The 18,427-nt window shown below is 42.1% G+C and overlaps 1 protein-coding gene across 1 annotated transcript; it reads right to left on the reverse strand.

Annotated features, from left to right (window-relative positions):
- Window positions 1–8,093: 8,093 nt before the first annotated feature.
- LOC136479546 (pentatricopeptide repeat-containing protein At1g03560, mitochondrial-like) lies at window positions 8,094–10,796 on the reverse strand. The gene is made up of 2 exons (XM_066477381.1): window positions 10,758–10,796; window positions 8,094–9,041 (listed from the first exon to the last, which is right to left on the reverse strand). Exons 1-2 carry the CDS (start codon window positions 10,794–10,796, stop codon window positions 8,094–8,096), a joined length of 987 nt encoding a protein of 328 aa, XP_066333478.1.
- Between the last annotated feature and the right edge of the window lie 7,631 nt (window positions 10,797–18,427).

Consider the following 18,427-nt stretch of genomic DNA (forward strand, 5'->3'; position numbering starts at 1 on the left):
CCCAAAAGCCAAGAACCAAACATATTACCCATGCTAGATGGCGGCTGAATTCCAAATATGCGGTCTGTTCGCTGGTTGGTTTCTGGGCTGGTTTAGGCTGGCTGGTGCTGGTTTGTTGTGAGAGGAAAACACTGTTGACTGGTTGGTTTGGGCTGGCTGAAACCAACAAGCGAACAGGCTGATGGTATGCACAGTATTCCAAATAAATCTAGCAAAATGACAATAAAAAAATGTTGCCAGAAGAAAATTGAAGGCAACCTTTTACAAAATATTTATAATTTTTCTTTTTAGCTCAAGTAAAAAAAATAAACATTATAATAAAAAAATTAGCTACCCGTGCTATCTGTGCAACTCACCTTGCAGTCCTTGCTAGTTATTGCAATGAACAGATATGGGATGTAGAAATGCAACATACAAGCCACACAACGAGGTCAGCCATGTCCTGATCGACAGCCTTAGCCATATGCTATTCGACGAGCTCACAGCTCAGTCGTGGCCTGATTAAACAACGAGAGGATCCTGGGAATGCTTTCTGTGGTCTGGAAGATAAATTTGGTGGAGGTGAGCTCGAGCAGGCCGGCGCTGATGGGGACACAGACCATGGTGCGGACGCCAAAGGCATAGGCTTGGCGGGCCCGTTGGCAGGGGGCATCGGAGAGGGCAGTGGCGATCCATACGGGTGTGGCGGCGAGCAGCGCATTGCCCGGGAGGCCAGAACCAGCTGGGAAGGACTGTATCATGGAAATGAGGAAGAACCATTCGGTGTCGCTAACCTCCTCAATCTCAGGGTCCTTGCTAGGGCTGCAGGCGGCGGAGTAGCCCGAGAGGAGGGAGCTGAGCTCGTGGAGGACGTGCTTTCGGTGCTCCTGCTCCTGATTCGTCACTCTTGAGTTGTCCACGAAGGACTGCACCACGGACTTGAAGTGTTCGAAGACGATCACTCCAGAAATTTGGAGGATCGATCTAGTCCAAATTTGAGCTCCGTACGTTATAAGAATTTTGAACCTGAATCACCATTATTAGCACAGCCTTAAAACTTAGACATGATTATCAATTGATTCTTCACCTCTCTTTCTGAGGCAAGCCAGATCCCAGCAAGAAAACACAAACGCACGAGACCAAGGGGTAGACCGATAGAGTACCTGAGAAGATCCGGCCCTTTTGCGCTTTATACAGTACCTGACAATAATCCATGTCAAAAGGCTTAACTGCACGCAGAAAATCGTACAAAAAGGACGCTTGAAACTACGGTTCTTACAGGAATGGGTAGAGGGACTCATGCATGCGGCGACAAGATTTTACTAACCCGGACAAATTAATGCCTGCCGGTGTGGGATCGATGGACGAAAGCGAACGAAGGCTGCCGGGCCTCGCCTTGTATTTGCTCGATCGCAATCGTCGACTCCCCAATACACTGCAATCTACTAGTATATAGGGGAAAATGATATGATGGGCATGGCCAGTAGATTTTTTTTTTTTATTTTGACTATATAATTCCCGGTAACGCTATACACCAAGTCGCTGCGAGATCAGAACACATCGTACGTGCCGGACACATCCAACATGACAAGCTCAAGGCTTTACATAGTTTCCTGGAAAAGAATACCCATAGCCACGCCAAACACATCGTGCCACAACGCCGGCTTAGAAGAAACAAAGTTTAGGATTTTTTTTGAAGAGCCTCTTTAAAATGTACGAATTTCACAAGAATTAGTTCATTTATATCTATATCCATACATCTATCTCTATCCCTTAATTAATACTAAAGAGGCAAAATTTCTTGCCACACATAAATTTTCGTCCAACCTAATAATCCTAAAGTGGCTCGGCTTGGCAATCATGCAACCATTTTTTTTTTTTTTTTTGCCGTGGAAGCTTACCCCCCATGAATCGGCCACCCATTGTAACTCTCTTTTGTTCCGTGTCCGTTACCCACAAGCTCACAGTCAGCCACAAAACCCCGGCCCGTCCACCCACAGAAACGCTTTTTTTTTCTTTTTTCGTTGGTTCCATCCGTGTCCTTTTTCTTTTCCTGTTTTCTCTACATAAACAATAAAAATAGATAATAAATAGCTCTTTCAACTCCAAACTCTTTCCTATAAATAAATATTCACATCACAAAATTGTTGATAAAGTGTTGATTAGAAATAAAAAATTTATTATTATTAGAACTTTATCAGTGGATGGTCCAACTAATAATGAGACTGTGAATTAAATTATTGAATAGTTTATTAGCAATCTAATCTATATTTATACCGAATATTAGAGAGCCAAAAGTTTTGCCGTTAAATAATTTCGTTAGCGAGTGGCTTGGCCACCAGCATTCCTCGATCCATTTCTTTTTCGTCGGACGGTCGTTCCGCTAGCTTCAGTTTTTTTCGTTTTTGTTGGACCGTGTTCGTTCTTCCGTGACTTATCTCCTTTTATTTTTCTTGCAACCGTTCATTTTTTCATAGGACTTTCATGTGCTGTTGGTTCCATGACTTTTTCTCTTTTTTGTTTCCTTGCCCGCGACCATTTTTTTCATCAGACTTTCATGAGCTGCTTGTTCTGTGATTTTTCTTTTTAAATAAATTTATATAAATATAAATGGGGTATCTCCTGTTTTTCTTATATGCATAAAAAATAATACTTTCCCATTTTTATATTATTGATGCAGTTTTAACTAGAATAAAACTTATTATTATTAAAATCTGGATCAGTCGATGTTCCAACTAATCACACCGTGACCTGAAATCTTAAATAGATTGCCATCTAATCTAATTTAAAATTTACTCTCAAAATTATCATCCCGAGAGTCATTTGATTAAAATCGCTTTCTATATCTTTTTACCCTCCAACACTTTTCTATATTACGTGCGCAATCTAGAGAGTCATTCTCGCTGTCCACCTTTGGCTAGCAAGAAATATGGAATGGAGGATGTTTTTATTTGAGATCCAATTAAACAGCATGTTGGAGGGTATTTTTCGCCAAAACGTATTTTATAAGATACAAAGAGAGTTGCTCTTAATATGACATTGCGATATCACGATGAATGTCAAAATTATCACAAAATAAATTATAGCTTTTAAATTTTATGGAAAGAGTAAAATGTAAAATGTAGCATTTCTCCTATTAATGTTTGATAGTTTTTTTCTCCCTTTGCAACGCACGGACATTGTTGCCAGTAATACTAAACAGGCAAAATTTATGCCACTAATAATTTTTCGTCCAACCTAATAATCCTAAATGGCTCGGTCTCCATTTTCTCCGCAAAAGTTCCGCTTCGGTTTTTCTTCATATGGAACCGTCAGTTTTTTTGGTGGGAGATGTTTCTGTCCGTGTGTCCTTTTCCTTTTCTTTTTTTCTGGTTTTTTCTCCGTTGGATGGAAACCCCACATTGACTTTATGTACGTGACTTTTTTTTTTCTCTTTTTCCATTTTCTTATAAATAAAATAATAATAACAAATGTAGTCTTATGGGTCTTTGAACTATTTATCCTTCTCTAATCTAATAAATAATCCGCGACTAAATCTTAAATAATTTTTCATCTAATCTAATCTATATCTATATATTACCTATTTTTTGTTTTTCTCTCTTTTTGTCTCTATTTTTTCTTATAAATAGAAAGAATAAATAATAAGTGACTAAAATCTTAAATAATTTAGAATCTAATAATATGACCTATATCTATTTACTTATGGTTCGATGACCTTTTCTATTTCTCTTTTTTGCTTCTTGTTTTCTTATAAATAGAAAAATAAAAAATAACTAATAAATATAGTATTATGGTTATTCATTCGAACTTTTATCCTTGCCTAATAAACAAACCATGGCTGCTAATACCTTAAGCAATTTGTCATCCAGCCTAATCCCTTTATATATATCTATGAGGGAGAAAGAAATTACCGCCACTTCTAGAAACTCACCTCGGAGTTCTGAGTTCATCCTCCACGTGTCAATAAACCTAAATCAAATCCGATATGATAACCCTAACATGCCCTTACACCTTATGTGTTCCATATGTGACCCTGACTCATGATCCATGGTCATATAGGTTAGATTAGAAGAACTGCCATCCAACAATAGTACGAAAGTACGATTCCAAAATGTATCGGGTTCTGTTGCAACGCACGAGCATATTTGTTAGTTTTAGAAAAAAACATAGAAAATAGGAAATGTTCTCCTGTGTTCCAGAAAAGGCCTAACGAAATTACACAATACATGGGTGATCGCAGAATGCGATAATATCCTCACTGCAACGTGGATTTCACGCATCTGATTGAGGCCGCACTTTCTGAATGCTGTTGATCGATGAAAATTTTCAAAATTATATTATTTCAATAAATAATTGTATAACTAAGAGTTGGAAGGAAAATTTGTAAAGAGATAAATGTACGGTAGGTCCATTAACTTTTTGACTGTGTCATTTAGGTCATTAACTCTGAAATTATAGATTTGGGTCCATAAACTTTTTAAGTAGGTCCATACCCCTTTATTTGGGGAATAGATTTGACGTGGCAGTCTATGTCATGGCGCATGGGTCACCTGAGCTTGCACGTGAATGCACCATAGGCTCATTAACCTTTTGGGTTTTATCATTCATGTAGATCAACTCTAAAACTGCAGTTTGGGTCCATAAACTTTTTAAGTCATTCACTGTAGCACCCTGTTCGCTTGGGCTTGTTTGGCTTATAAGCCGTATTTTTTGTAACACCCTAAAATTTGCCTCTTTTGAAAATAGGTTTAAAATGGTTTATTTAAGAATTTTGTGCTCATGAAAATGTAGGAAATAAAACTTTTTTTGTTAAATTAGAATTCATCATAAGGTAGCAACATGTTTGAGTATACATGCCCTTGCATTTGATTTATTTGGTTGAGTGGTTTTGATTGAAAATTTAAAATTGTTTAAATTGCTTTTGCAAATGAAATTAAAAATGGCTTCGAAAGAAAGGAAAATTTGAAAATAAAAGAATCTAAAAAGTTGTAAATTTTATTTTTAGAAAACTTACTAAAATTTATCATTTTTATTTGGATTGAAAAGTGTATTTGAAAACCATATTCAAATTTGATTTTTATTTGAATTGGGTTTTGAAATATGAAAAGAAAATAGAAAAGGGATTCTTTCTCTATTTCCCTTCCTCACTGGTTTTGGCCCGGAGGCCCATCACCGCAGCTGCTCTCCTTTTTCCCACCAGACCCCAGCACGCTTCTCCCTCTCACTTGGTTTCGGCCCAGCCGCAGCAGCGCCGGCCCGTTCTCCCTCACCTCAGCAGGCCGCGCGCAGGCCCAGCTCCCCCTCTCTGCGTCTGGCCCAGCAGCGAAAGCCGCAAGCGCGCCTCCTCTTCCCCTGTCACCGACTGCTTGGGCCCGCCCTATCAGTTCTTTCCCCTTTCTTCCACCTCATGCCTGAACGGGACTTCACCGAGGAATCCGCGCCCGCGCCGTCTCCTTCTGTTGTCGTGCCTCCCAAGCTGTTCGTCCCTTAAATAGAGAACCTCCACGCCCGTGCCGTCCCCCACCGAGCCCTAGAGTAAGCTGCAGCGCCGTCTATGCCCTAGCGCCGCCATCCGAGCTCGCCGAGAAGAAGCCGACGCCGCCAAAGCCACAGTAGCCGCCGGCTGCCTCTCTGTCATCCTCAACTTGTTGATGAGCTCAGTATTGACGTGGGAAGACCGAAGCCGTCGCGTCCGCCTGTTGCTTCTCTGTCGACCCGAGTACGCTGTCGACCTTCGTTCCACGGAAGCCGTCATCCGCCTCTTCGTGCCTAGCAATGCCGCCAAGCCTTCTCCGTCCGTGATAAACACCTAGGTCAGCTCGCCGTTTTCCACTCTACCTCCCCATGTCCTCCGTTGGAACCACCGTGGCCGGAGTCGTCATCTGGGCGAACTCCGGTGAGGTCCAAGCCCCGGCCATGGCGTTCGCCGCCAGGAGTACTGTGCCGACGACCTCATCTCCCTCCTTTCCATCACGGCCGTCCGATCTGAGATTCACGGCCCAAATTAAAACATACCGGTTCACCGGTATTTTTGCTAAAGAGCCCCTGCCCTTTTACATATTCTAACCCGCGGTCCATTGTGTATTTCATTGAATACGTCTTCTTCTTTTAAAAACGTATTTTCGTCGGTTGGATTCAAAAATACGTTTTCAGTTATTTACAGTTTTGCCATTAGATTTATTTAGGCTATAACTTTATTGTTTTAACTCCGATTGGACCCGTTCAAATTGCGTTAGGTTCGTATTTACGTTGTCTACGTGTTCATACTACTGTTAAGGATGTTTTAAACTTTTAAAATTCAATGGTAGATTTAATCTATTATTTTAATAAAGGAAATCTTGTTTAATTAATATCTTCTACGTTTTAACTCCGTTTAAGCCCATTCAAGTTGCGTTGGATTTGTAACAACATAAATTACGCATTAGTAACAATGTTTATCATGTCACTATTTCTAGAATTTTATATTTAAACTTTAATTTGAATAATAACTATGCGACTAGATTTTATAAATAAAATATGATTTGTTTTACTTTAGTTTTATGATTCAAATCTAAATTTGATTTTATTCAATTTATATTATTTATAAAATATCTTATATATATAATTTTATATAGTTAAAATAAATGAAGCATATAGTTTTCTTTTCCACGTATGAAGTAAATCTTTTGGTAGATGTTTTTTTTACCGTAGCTCCGATTAGAGTGCTTTTCGCGTCTGTGTATTCGTAGCGAGACGTAGATTCGCTTTACAAACTTTTCATCTTGATTTTATGCTTGGTGTACTATTCTAATTTAGATCTATTATTTATGCTATTCATTATTCATTATTTATGTTTACCTGATCATGTGTTTATATGGGCTTGTGATAAACTTGTTGCCACCCTATTGCTAAAATCATAACTTATTAAAAGCTAATCGTAGTTAACCAGTGTCAGCCTTTTGAGCTTATTGAACCCCATGTTATATTTGTTGAGTACGACATGTACTTACGCTTGCTTTACTTTTTAAATCTTTGGAAAAATCCTGGATAGGTACCAGATTGCGAGAGTTTGGAGGAATTAGGCTTGTAATCAACGAGTCAGTTGTCCCTATGAAACTGGAGTCTTCACCCAAAGATCGGAGTTGTCTTTCCGCTTTTTGCTATCTAAGATTATATTCTTTATGCTAAGTACGTTATATGTTACGCATTGTCTATTGATATTACCTTTATTTGTAACTATATGTGAGATTTGACTTTCTAGGCTCACATATGGTGTGTATCTGGTTTTGTTCTTAAAACCAGGTGCTACACTTTTTCAGCCAACGAACAATATTTTTTTCTCACACCAAATCAGCCAACAGTACTTTCAGCAATGGCTTATCAGCCAAACAAGCCCAAGCGAACAGGGCGTTGGTCCTTTACCCCTTCATTTGGGAAATAGATCCGATGTGATAGTCCATGTCATTAGCCAGCATGGCACGTGGGTCACGTGAACTGCATGTAAGGGTCGGTCACGCTTGTGAGGGCCAAGTGGGCATTATTGTTTCGAGAGAATTCCTTATTTGACACCAGATAAATGGCCCGTTCCTTTCTTGGCCCTCAAAAAATTTCCGTTCCCTATTTGACACCGAGTTCAACTTTTGTTCCTTATACGACACTCCGTCGGGTTTGTCATCTGTGAACCGTTAACTGACATGTGGGCCCCACCACCCTTCTCCCCTTAACTGACATGTGGACACCAGACAAAATGACGGCGGCGCTTGGACGGGGCGCATCCGCGTGTGGAGGTGGCGGCGCAGGCGCGCTCACGCGGCCAGGGGCGCGTCCCATCCCCGCGGCGAGGAGCTATCGTGGCAGCAAGGCGGCGGCGGCGGCTCCAGGGCCGCACGGTGCCACCACGTCGAGCTTCTCCGACTCTCCGAGTGCTCCAGCTATGACGGGCTCTCGTCTCGAGCGTCGCCGCCGCCGCGAAGTCCGAGCCCACGCCGGAGAAGAAGGCTGCCAAGGAGGCCGGCGTCCCTCGGTGCGCGGCTCGCAGGTTCCTCAACGCCATCTTCAACGGCAGGCCTGAGCCGCCAACATCGTCGTCACGGGGGGCGGAGTCCGTGTGCTCCACGGCGTCCTCCTACTCGCGCTCAGGTCGTCCAGGAACTGGAGCAGCAGGAGGCGAGTTGGGCATCGTCGTTGTGACGGTGGGGACGTGGATCGACTCTTGCGCCATCTTCAACTGCATTGGCTGGGCAACCTCGCTTCAACATCCTCTCAAACACAGCCAGCGCCTCAAATGGTTTCCCGTCCTTGCTGAGGGCGCCGATCACTAGCACATAAGCATGTTGAGGTATCTCCTTCCCCATTCCCCTCTCTTCCATCTCTTGGAACAGTGCTATGCATTGTGGAAACGTGCCCTCGCTGTAATGGCGCTGCATGAGAGTGAGGTATGTCACCTTGTCCGGCGCGAGCTTTGCCTGTTCCCTCATATCCGCAAGCCGTGCCATCGCATCCTGCGTCCTCCCCGCGTGGCAGTACCCCTTGATGAGAATGTTGTAGGAAACCATGTCAGGACGCACTCGATCTTCCGTGGACATTGCGTCGAACACGTTGATGGCAGTGTCAAGGAGGCCAACGTTGACAAGGCCGTCCAGCAGGCAGTTGTAGGTGAGCCTGGACGGCTCAATGCCGGCGAGGCGCATGGCCTGCCACACCCACAGCAGCTCCTCGGAGAGTCTGAACGCCGCGAGGCTGCGGATCAACGAGGCCGATGACCCCAGCGCGAGGTGCCTCAGGACAGCGTCCCCGTGCGCGCACAGCTCTGCGACGAGCTGCCGCGCCTGGCCGGCGGCGTTGGGGCCGGCGGTCTCCCTGGAACGCGCGAAGGAGTGGAGGAGGGAGACGTAGCAGCTGAGGAGGTGCTGCGGGTGCGCGAGGAGGTTGGCGCCGTTGGGCAGGGAGCGGAAGAAGTGGAGCGACGGGAGCGGGTGCGGGGTGAGCTGCGGGGACGGGACGTGCCCCTGGCCGCGCGAGCGCGCCTGCGCCGCCACCTCCACGCGCGGATGTGCCCCGTCCAAGCGCCGCCGTCGTTTTGTCTGGTGTCCACATGTCAGTTAAGGGGAGAAGGGTGGTGGGGCCCACATGTCAGTTAAGGGTTCACAGATGGCAAACCCGACGGAGTGTCGTATAAGGAATGAAAGTTGAACTCGGTGTCAAATAAGGAACAGAAATTTTTTGAGGGCCAAGAAAGGAACGGGTCATTTGTCTGGTGTCAAATAAGGAATTCTCTCTATTGTTTTTTGCTAGTACCCCCTATGGTTCCCTCTCCCTTCCACTTCACCCCATCCTCTTCCTTCTTCCCCACTCGCTCTCTCCCATTCTGGACATTGTCGCTACTACCACGCCTCCCTCAAACTGATGGCAATGGCTCAATAATCCAGCTCTTCCACTACATATCTCAATTGTTCTGGTGGTATTCCACTGTTTAGGTGCACGGTTTGCAAGTGTCCGACGGTGCAATGCATATTGAAGCGGAGGAGTCGATCCGCTAGGGTGTCATGAAGTGACCACCGGATGGTATATACTGTGCACATAAGTAGGTTAGCCACTTAGCCACAGCCAGGGGCTAGGCTTCACTGGATGATCCATGGGTGTCAGGAAGTCACACAAGATCATACACTGAACACTCATTTATTGTGCTAAGTCTTAACTACCCTAGGCACAATGTCACCAGAGGATGATCCGCCAGGTGTCAGTGTCACTTCTATTCACTACTACATTCAAGGTTTTCTGAGGCGAGCGAAAGTGATTTTCAGAGGCGTACAAATAATCCACCTCTAGGTTAAGGTCACTAAAAATCAGGATTTCCAGAGGAGGTTGTTCACACCAAAGATAGCAAACGGGTAAACCGCAAGCGTATGTCTGTCAAGGTAGCTTTCATCCGGGAGTATTTCAAGGTATTAATTTTCATGGGAAACGCGAAGTGTACTAATAGAAAATCAAGTTCGTCCTATGATGACACAAGGGGTTTATGATATATATTGGATAGAAAGGATTTCTATAGTTATAATAATTATCAAGATAAGATAGATACAAGGGTTGTTCACTTCAGGACCACTGGACAAGAAAAGGCAAAAGACAAAATCTCTACCAAGGCTCCCAGTGGGGTGGTCCTACTATTTTAACAACTTGCATAATAACAGGTGATGGATTATAAAGAACACAGAGGGTTGTCACCACCTACTTGCTACCACAAACAAATTCATGCGACAAGCTGTATACATAGGTAAGATAGTCTACGCACCACGTCCAGACTATAACTCACTACTCTAACCATAGCCCACTAAGTTCCCTTAGCGAGGCTAGAGCACACTACCAAAGTGAAGTTGTACCAGTGAACAAATTAAATACGAACTTACTAGAATCAGAGATTAGTTACCATATAGATACCGAATGCTCACTTACACAGAAGATCGCATCCATCAAGGTACTGGAGAAGACACCGATAGATGCGGACCTTTCACCACACTTCCCACACTCTCTCCCTATTTTCTATGCTACTACTAGGGCAGGACTTCGCCTATGTATGAAACTAGACAGTGCCCCACGTGTTGCTATGTGTATCTTTTATGGAACGAGGACGACACAGTAAAAAAATATTGAAATCATGAATCACAATGCATAGATTGGGAAAGCAAAGGCCACTGAAAACAATAGAATACATGATCGGGTAGGCACAAATTGATATATTAATTTCTCCTTGATGTATAAGGCTACTCAGTTCGCTGCCTAGGAGCAGTCCTTGCATGTACCCTAACTGATGAGGACATGAGCTCCGTGCATATGACCATGCGTGGAGATAAAGGACGAGGAGATCAACGAGGATGTCCTAACCGAGAAGGAGGCTCGAAGCTCATCCGGTTTGAGTCACCAAGGTGGAGGCCCAAATCAAGTTCGAGCCCATCTCGGGCTCTAGGACCAATATGTCATAAAACTGGTCACACAGCCGTGTTCGGGCTCCATTTTCGACGATCCACATATGGATGGAAAGCTAATTAGATAAGGAAGCCAATGCAAGTGGTCTCACATCAAAGTCCCTTCAGAATCAACGGGAATCGTCAAAACAAGTCAGCGTCCAGAATCTGCCAGGGTACTACGACATCATCTTTGGGTCCGTTGGACCGTGTATCATGTTTGGGCCCATTAGGGGCGCGTCCAGGGGGGTGACGCCCAAGACTCTATAATTAGCAGCCGTCGCTCTCCTTAGGGTTTGGGGGTTTTGTTTAGTTCTTGATTTCCTCATGAAATAGACGTCGTTTTGCTGCAACTGTGCTGCCAAGCCTGCTTGCTGTGAATCAGGGCCCCAGTTCTTGATCTTGTTCGCCTGTGGCGATTAGTCCTTTCGAATAAAGACTTGAACTCCTTCTCGTTATCATAAGCCTCATATTTATTTCCAATTTCAGATTGCGTTCACCTCGTTCTTGCTTGTGTTCTCAATTCGCTTGTAGGAAATCCTTCTCGGCGAGGTCAATCGCATTTGCGTGGTTGATAACCAACAGAGCAGTGGTGTAACGATTACGAGGGTCCGAATCAAGGTTCAAAGCCTAGATCGTGAACGTCGAGGCTCCACCAATCGACGATATCGTACCTATCAGAAGATTAGGCCTTGTCTACATCAAGTGGTATCAGAGCACCTAGTTGTCCGTTAGGTATATCTCTGTGTTTTTCTCTTTAGATTAAATCTGTTTTTCATTACCTAGAGTCCACAAAAAGCAAAAAAAACACTGCCACATATTCCCTATCCTACAGCCCCTTTGTGCCCTCGCAATATTTTTTAATTTCAGTTTGCTTTATTGAATGGTCATCCCTTGTGTGTCGTTGTGTTCGTTGGTTTATTCAAGTCAGAGTCTAGTTCTTCTCGAATTTGTTCCTCTCAGTTTGGTGTTGAGTTGGTCCTGTATACACATATTAGATTGGTTTCTTGTTTGACAGTTAGTCAAGAAAGTACAGATGCGTTGTGCCATCTTGCTAAAAAAAAGAAAAGAAAAGTTTAGTTGTACGTGAGCAGACAAGAAATAGGAAGATTTGCATAATTCCTTATCTAATAGATATCAAGTCCAATTTGGTTTCTTCTTTAGCATGTACGTTGGACTTTGGAGAGCTACTTTTGGAAGCACATATCGTGCTGCTTTTTGATATCCTAGAACTTGAGTCTTGCATCATATCATAGAGAAATTAAACTCTAATTGCATTATACCACATGATATATTTGAAGGTTGTATTGTGGCACTTATCTGGTTAAAAAATCAATCAAAGACAGAAAAAGGCAAAGAGGTGCAAAAACCAAAAGAAGGAAGAAAAAGAAAAAGGCCGCACCTAAAAAAAAGAGAGAAAAATAAAGAAGGAAAGAAAAAGAAAGTGAAAAAAAAGTTCAGAAGTGCTTGTATCCTTTTGAGTCCTTGTGCTGAGTTGTATTGTATTGCTTGCTTGAACTAGGTCCGGGACGAGTTTAGGCCAGCGACATACACTAGCTTGGGACTACTTTTCAATCTTACAATTTCTGAATTAAATTATTGCTATTCCTTTCTACTATATTGTGCATGTCCAAGCTCCACTTTCTTCTGACCAAGTACAGGTTCGCCTTACACTCAAGCTGCAACGGTATCACAACCATCCATCGGTTGCACCGCCTGCTGTGTTGGTAAGAACACTTGTAAGACCGTGGTAAGACGCTTGAGAGTGTGTGACTTTACTCCTTGACCACATCCTAGTAGCTGATAGGAAAATATATATTTGTGTATTTTCTTGTTTGATGCTAACAATGATAGGTTACAACACTCATCCATATGAGACATCAAAGATGCATGAGCCCCGCACTATTGCTGCTGCACCTCCTTCCACATGTCGTGCTATTCTTTCTTCCCCGCCGACTTATGATGGTATTGGTGTTGATGAGTACATTGAGTGGGAAACTAAAATAGATAATATTTTTGCGCAATGTTATATATGTGAACAGAGGAAGATTAAGAATGCAATTAGTGTCTTGAGACATTCTACATCAACTTGGTGGGAGTCTTTAAATTCTTCAGATAAACCTCACATATGGAATGATATGAAAATTCTTATGAGACAAATATTTGTTAATTCATCTCTTGTAATTAACTCAAATGATGAGGTGCAACAACTAGAATAATCTCTTGTTATTCCTCCTATTATGTCTAACCTTTTGCAGGATAATGTACAAAAGAGCCAGGATGACGTGCAAGAAAATGAGGTGCTCACAGCCTCATGTGAAAATTCAGAACCATCACCTATTACTCTTGCTGAACATAAGAGCAAAGATAATGCCCATGATGCTAAATTCACGAAAGGTGAGAGTTCTCTTGATGTGCTGAATTCTTCCACGAATCATGCTATGATAGAGAAAATATTAGTGGAACCTTCCCTTGATTTATCTTTGTCAAAAGATGCTTTGCTTGATGTTCCTTGTGACAAAGATGACTTGCATAATGAAATTTATGTTATACCCATGCAACCATTAATGACTGATCATGCTATATGTGTGTTGGAATCGAACATTTGTGCTGAAAATAAACGTGTTATTCATAATGCTAGTGATGTTGATGAGCTGAAACTTTTATCTTCTTTAAATACTTTGGGTTATATTGAATTTGATGTTCTGTGCAATGTTAGTTATTTGGAGGAGAAACTTAATGCATATGCTGATTTTCTATGGTTGTCTAGACATATATATCATGTTTTTGACAAATATAACAACAAAGGACAATATATGATGGAACGAGTTTACATTTGTACAAATCCGAATTCTTCTTTTGTTGTGCAAAGTAATGATCAACTAGAGGACAGTAAAATCAACACTGTTGTTATGCCATATACCTCTCATTTTGCTTTTGGGACACAAGTGAAATTCAAAGAAAGGGAGCATATGTTTCTGGTTAGTACTAATCTTTTGCAGGATAGTATTGGCAAAGATCGTATGTATTTTAATCGAGCAGACTACATGTCTGTAGGACAAAACAAGCTACAAACCTGGACATGTGGTCATATTCTTTCTTACAACATTGTCCATTCCCATTATTTTAGAAACCTCGTTTGTCCTTATGTTGTGCAGGATCGACTTCAAGCAAAATCGACGCCGAGGACGGCTTTTCATCAAGAAAGGGAGGATGATGAGGATATGAGCTCCATGCATACAACCATGCTTGGAGATAGAGGATGAGGAGATCAGTGAGGGTGTCCTAACCAAGAAGGAGGCTCGAAGCTCATCCGGTTCGAGTCACCAAGGTGGAGGCCCAAATCAAGTTCGAGCCCATCTCGGGTTCCAGGACTAGTATGCCATAAAACTGGTCGCACGGGTGCGTTCGGGCTCCGTTTTCGATGATCCACATATGGATGGAAAGCTAATTAGATAAGGAAGCCAATGGAAGTGGTAGCACGTCAAAAGCCCTTTGAAATCAACAGGAATCGTTGAAACAAGTCTGCGTCCAGAATCTGCCAGGGTGCTGCGACACCGTCTTTTGGTCCGTGTATTGTGTTTGGGCCCATTAGGGGCATGTCCAGGGGGACGCCCAAGACTCTATAATTAGCAGTCGTCGCTCTCCTTAGGGTTTGGGGGTTTTGTTTAGTTCTTGATTTCCTTGTGAAACAAACGTCGTTTTGCTGCAACTGTGCCGCCAAGGCTGCTTGCTGTGAACTAGGGCCCCAGTTCTTGATCTTGTTCGCCTGTGGTGATTAGTCCTTTCGAATAAAGACTTGAACTCATTCTCGTTATCATAAGCCTCATAATTATTTGCAATTTCAGATCGCGTTCACCCTGTTCTTGCTTGTGTTCTCAATTCGCTTACAGGAAAGCCTACTCGGCGAGGTCAATCACGTTCGCGTGGTTGATAACCAATGGAGCAGTGGTGTAATGGTTGCGAGGGTCCGAATCAGTCTTGGTTCGAAGCCTAGATCTTGAACGTTGAGTCTCCACCAATCGATGCTATCGTACCTATTGGAAGATCGGGCCTTGTCTACATCACCAGCTGCTAGGAGAAGTTCTTAAACATGTATGCTGTTGGCTTGACTTGAGGGTTGCAGGGCACTCTAGAGGTTGCAATTGGCAAGTCTAGTGGCTGTGCTAAAATGATGAGGCTGCAAAGCAAGGGCAACACTGTCACCATGGCGGACTTGAGGGAGGACCACGCATCTCCTAAGCCATACTATATGGTACCATGCAGGGCCGGCGCTTGGGTGGTCAGGGTGTGCCACCGCTCTAGGCCTCAGATTGATATAGGCCTCACCCCATATAGTGCATTAGTATACTATTATTATGTACTAGCAAACATGTCCATGCGTTGCAACAGGAAAAACAAAGTTATTAAAATAAGAAGAATAGGGAATGCTCTCCTTGTTTCTCCCCACATTGTAGTTCTAATCTTTCATAAGTCAGCTAGGAGTTTTTTGCCGACATGTTAAGGATTAGTTTATCCATAGATGATTATGAGGGAGATCTATCTCGACTTTTCATGTTGTATCCCTCTATGAGAATTGCACTGGTACACGCATATAGCTTGGGAGTATATTTATTTATACTGATATAGATAACAAACTGCTCAAGATCTTAGTTTACGGCTTGATTGGCTTATAGGTCCGCGTGACATACACGATCCAATACGTTTTAGAATCAGACTCCATTTCGCGCTAGATAAGAGTTATTCTAACTCATATGAGCCCATGTTATATATAAGTCCGGAAGGGAAAAAAATCTCTATTGTGCGGTAGTTAGAGAGAGATGGACCAAAAAATGGACGGACCAAAAAAAATAGGTTGAAAATTTATCTATTTATTGTTAGGTATAGATATAGATATAGATATGTACATGGGCTCCTATTAGTCCTATGGCACAATACAGCAAGCAGCCATGTCTCAGGTCTATAGGCTTCGACTCTGGTGTTGTGTTGCCCTATTCCACTCGGAAGCCGAAGCAAACTTGGCAAACTGCAAATGTGCGGCACCGCGGCTGTCGAACACAACGCAACGTCGCAACACATCAGGAGGTAATCGAGCAATTCTACACTTCTCAGCCCCCCCTGACTATTCTATTCGATCTAACGACGATCCCATGATCCTATCAATCGTCAGTGATCCATGATCCGTTCGTGGCCTCATCGCGTAAGATCGCACCTCGGCAGTCAACAGAGGACAGAAATGATCGCATCCATCCTGGGTAAGCATTGTTGTTGCACATATTGATGATTAATTTATTTGCAAAAAATTTCTCGGTTGATGATCATCTGATGTTGAGGTACATGATCTTATTTCTGAATTGAAGATTATTATATAAATATTTCCATTGCTTACTGGATCTTATTTACCATGGATATGACTGTAGCACCCGATTTTAAGAACAAAACCAGATACTCTCCATATGTGAGCCCAGAAAGTCAAATATCACATATAGCTACAAATAAGGGTAATATCAATAGATAATGCTCAATATATAACGTACTTAGTATAGAGAATATAACCTTAGACAGCAAACAGCGGAAGGACAACTCTGATCTTCGGGTGAAGACTCTAATTCCATACGGATAACTGACTGGTTGATCACAAGACTAATTCCTCCAATCTCTAGCAATCTGGTACCCATCCGGAATTTTTATCCAAATAATTGAAAAATAAAGCAAGCGTAAGTACATGTTGTACTGTAGCACCCAGTTTTAAGGACAAAACTAGATACACACCATATGTGAGCTCAAGAAGTTAAATCTCACATATAACTACAAATAAAGGTAATACCATTAGACAATGCTTAAATACATAGCGTATTAGTATAAGGAATATAACCTTAGAGTATAGACAACGGAAAGACAACTCCGATCTTCAGGCGAAGACTCCAAATCCACAGTGACAACTGACTGGTTGATCACAAGCCAAATTCCTCCAAACTCTAGCAATCTGGTACCCATCCGGGATTTTTCCAAAGATTTAAAAAGTAAAGCAAGCGTAAGTACATGTCGTACTCAACAAATATAACATGGGGTTCATGAGGCTCAAAAGGCTGACACTGGTTTAACTACGATTAGCTTTTAATGAGTCATCTTTTAGCAATTGAGTAGCAACAAGTTTATCACAAGCCCATATAAACATATGATCAGGTAAACATGAATAATGAATAGCATAAATAGTAATCATTAATGAGCATCTTCATCATCCATATCATTAGTGTTCATCATCTATTCTGTAAGGGTACCAAGGCCGCTCGTAACCGTGAGCACGACTGATATACCAGTTTATACTCTACAGAGGTTGTACACTTTTACTGTGAGTCATGATTTACCCTTTCACCTAAGGTGATCAGTCCCTTGACCCACTACCAAGGAAAGTCGGCATGGTTCACTATAAAGCCTTTCAAAGGTTCGTCTAACAAGTTAGGGCCGCTAAGGTTTCCCCATCAATAAGCATGAACCCCCATCCAAGGAGTGACTAACAAAATACAAACAAACCAAAGTGCACTCTCTTGGTAGGCCGAGATCATACAAATTGGAGCCAAGCTAGAAAAGATCCTTATACTGAGCTCAAGCTAGAGCCATATAGCCCTCACAGCTGTACTGTAAGTCCTGAATGATCACTTACAGATAAGTCCTTAGGGAGAGGAATCTAGAGCACCATAAAATAGCCCAATGCTCTAACCCTCTTGTTCCATATTGCTAAAAATCATCTTTTAATATTTATTGCATATACCATTAGTCAAGTTATAAGATCATGGTTGTTGTTGAGCACTAGCAAAGCTACCCAATGCAATAACCCAAAGGTGTCAAGGTACAAGTACAAAGTACTAGGAAATCCTTAGTGGTAGTCAAGGTAGACACATGCAGTATGAATTAAATGATTAAAGGTGTATAGGACAACAAGGAAGATCCCATGCTATACTTGCCTTAAAACACAGATCCTTCGGTAAGCTTTAATCTTCAACGTCCTTCTTCTTCTTGATCACCACATATACCTCACCGACTGGACGTAATCATAGAACACCACATAAACATCCATACACATACATGCATAGCATATAATTACATCTACATTAGAACAATACACCAATCATAGAAAAATAAGTAAAAGAGTTTGAAATACGATTGTACGCATCGCTACGAATACAAAGTCGCAAGACGCACGCTAATCGAAGCTACGATTTGAAAGAAACGGCTACCGAAAGACCGACTCACAAGAGAAAATATAAAACTATAAACTTAACATGTTTTAACAATATAAAAGCTTATATAAATTGAATTAAATCAAATTGAGATTTGAATTATAAAACTAAAGTTAAACAGATCATATTTTATTTATAAAATCCAGTTGTATAATTATTATTCAAATTAGAGTTTAAACCACAAAATTCTAGAAATAGTATCATGATAAACATTGTTACTAATGTGTAAATCTCGTTGCAATGAATCTAGCACAACTTGAACAGGTC

The sequence above is a fragment of the Miscanthus floridulus genome, chromosome 9 (assembly GCF_019320115.1).
Source record: "Miscanthus floridulus cultivar M001 chromosome 9, ASM1932011v1, whole genome shotgun sequence".
NCBI lineage: Eukaryota > Viridiplantae > Streptophyta > Magnoliopsida > Poales > Poaceae > Miscanthus > Miscanthus floridulus.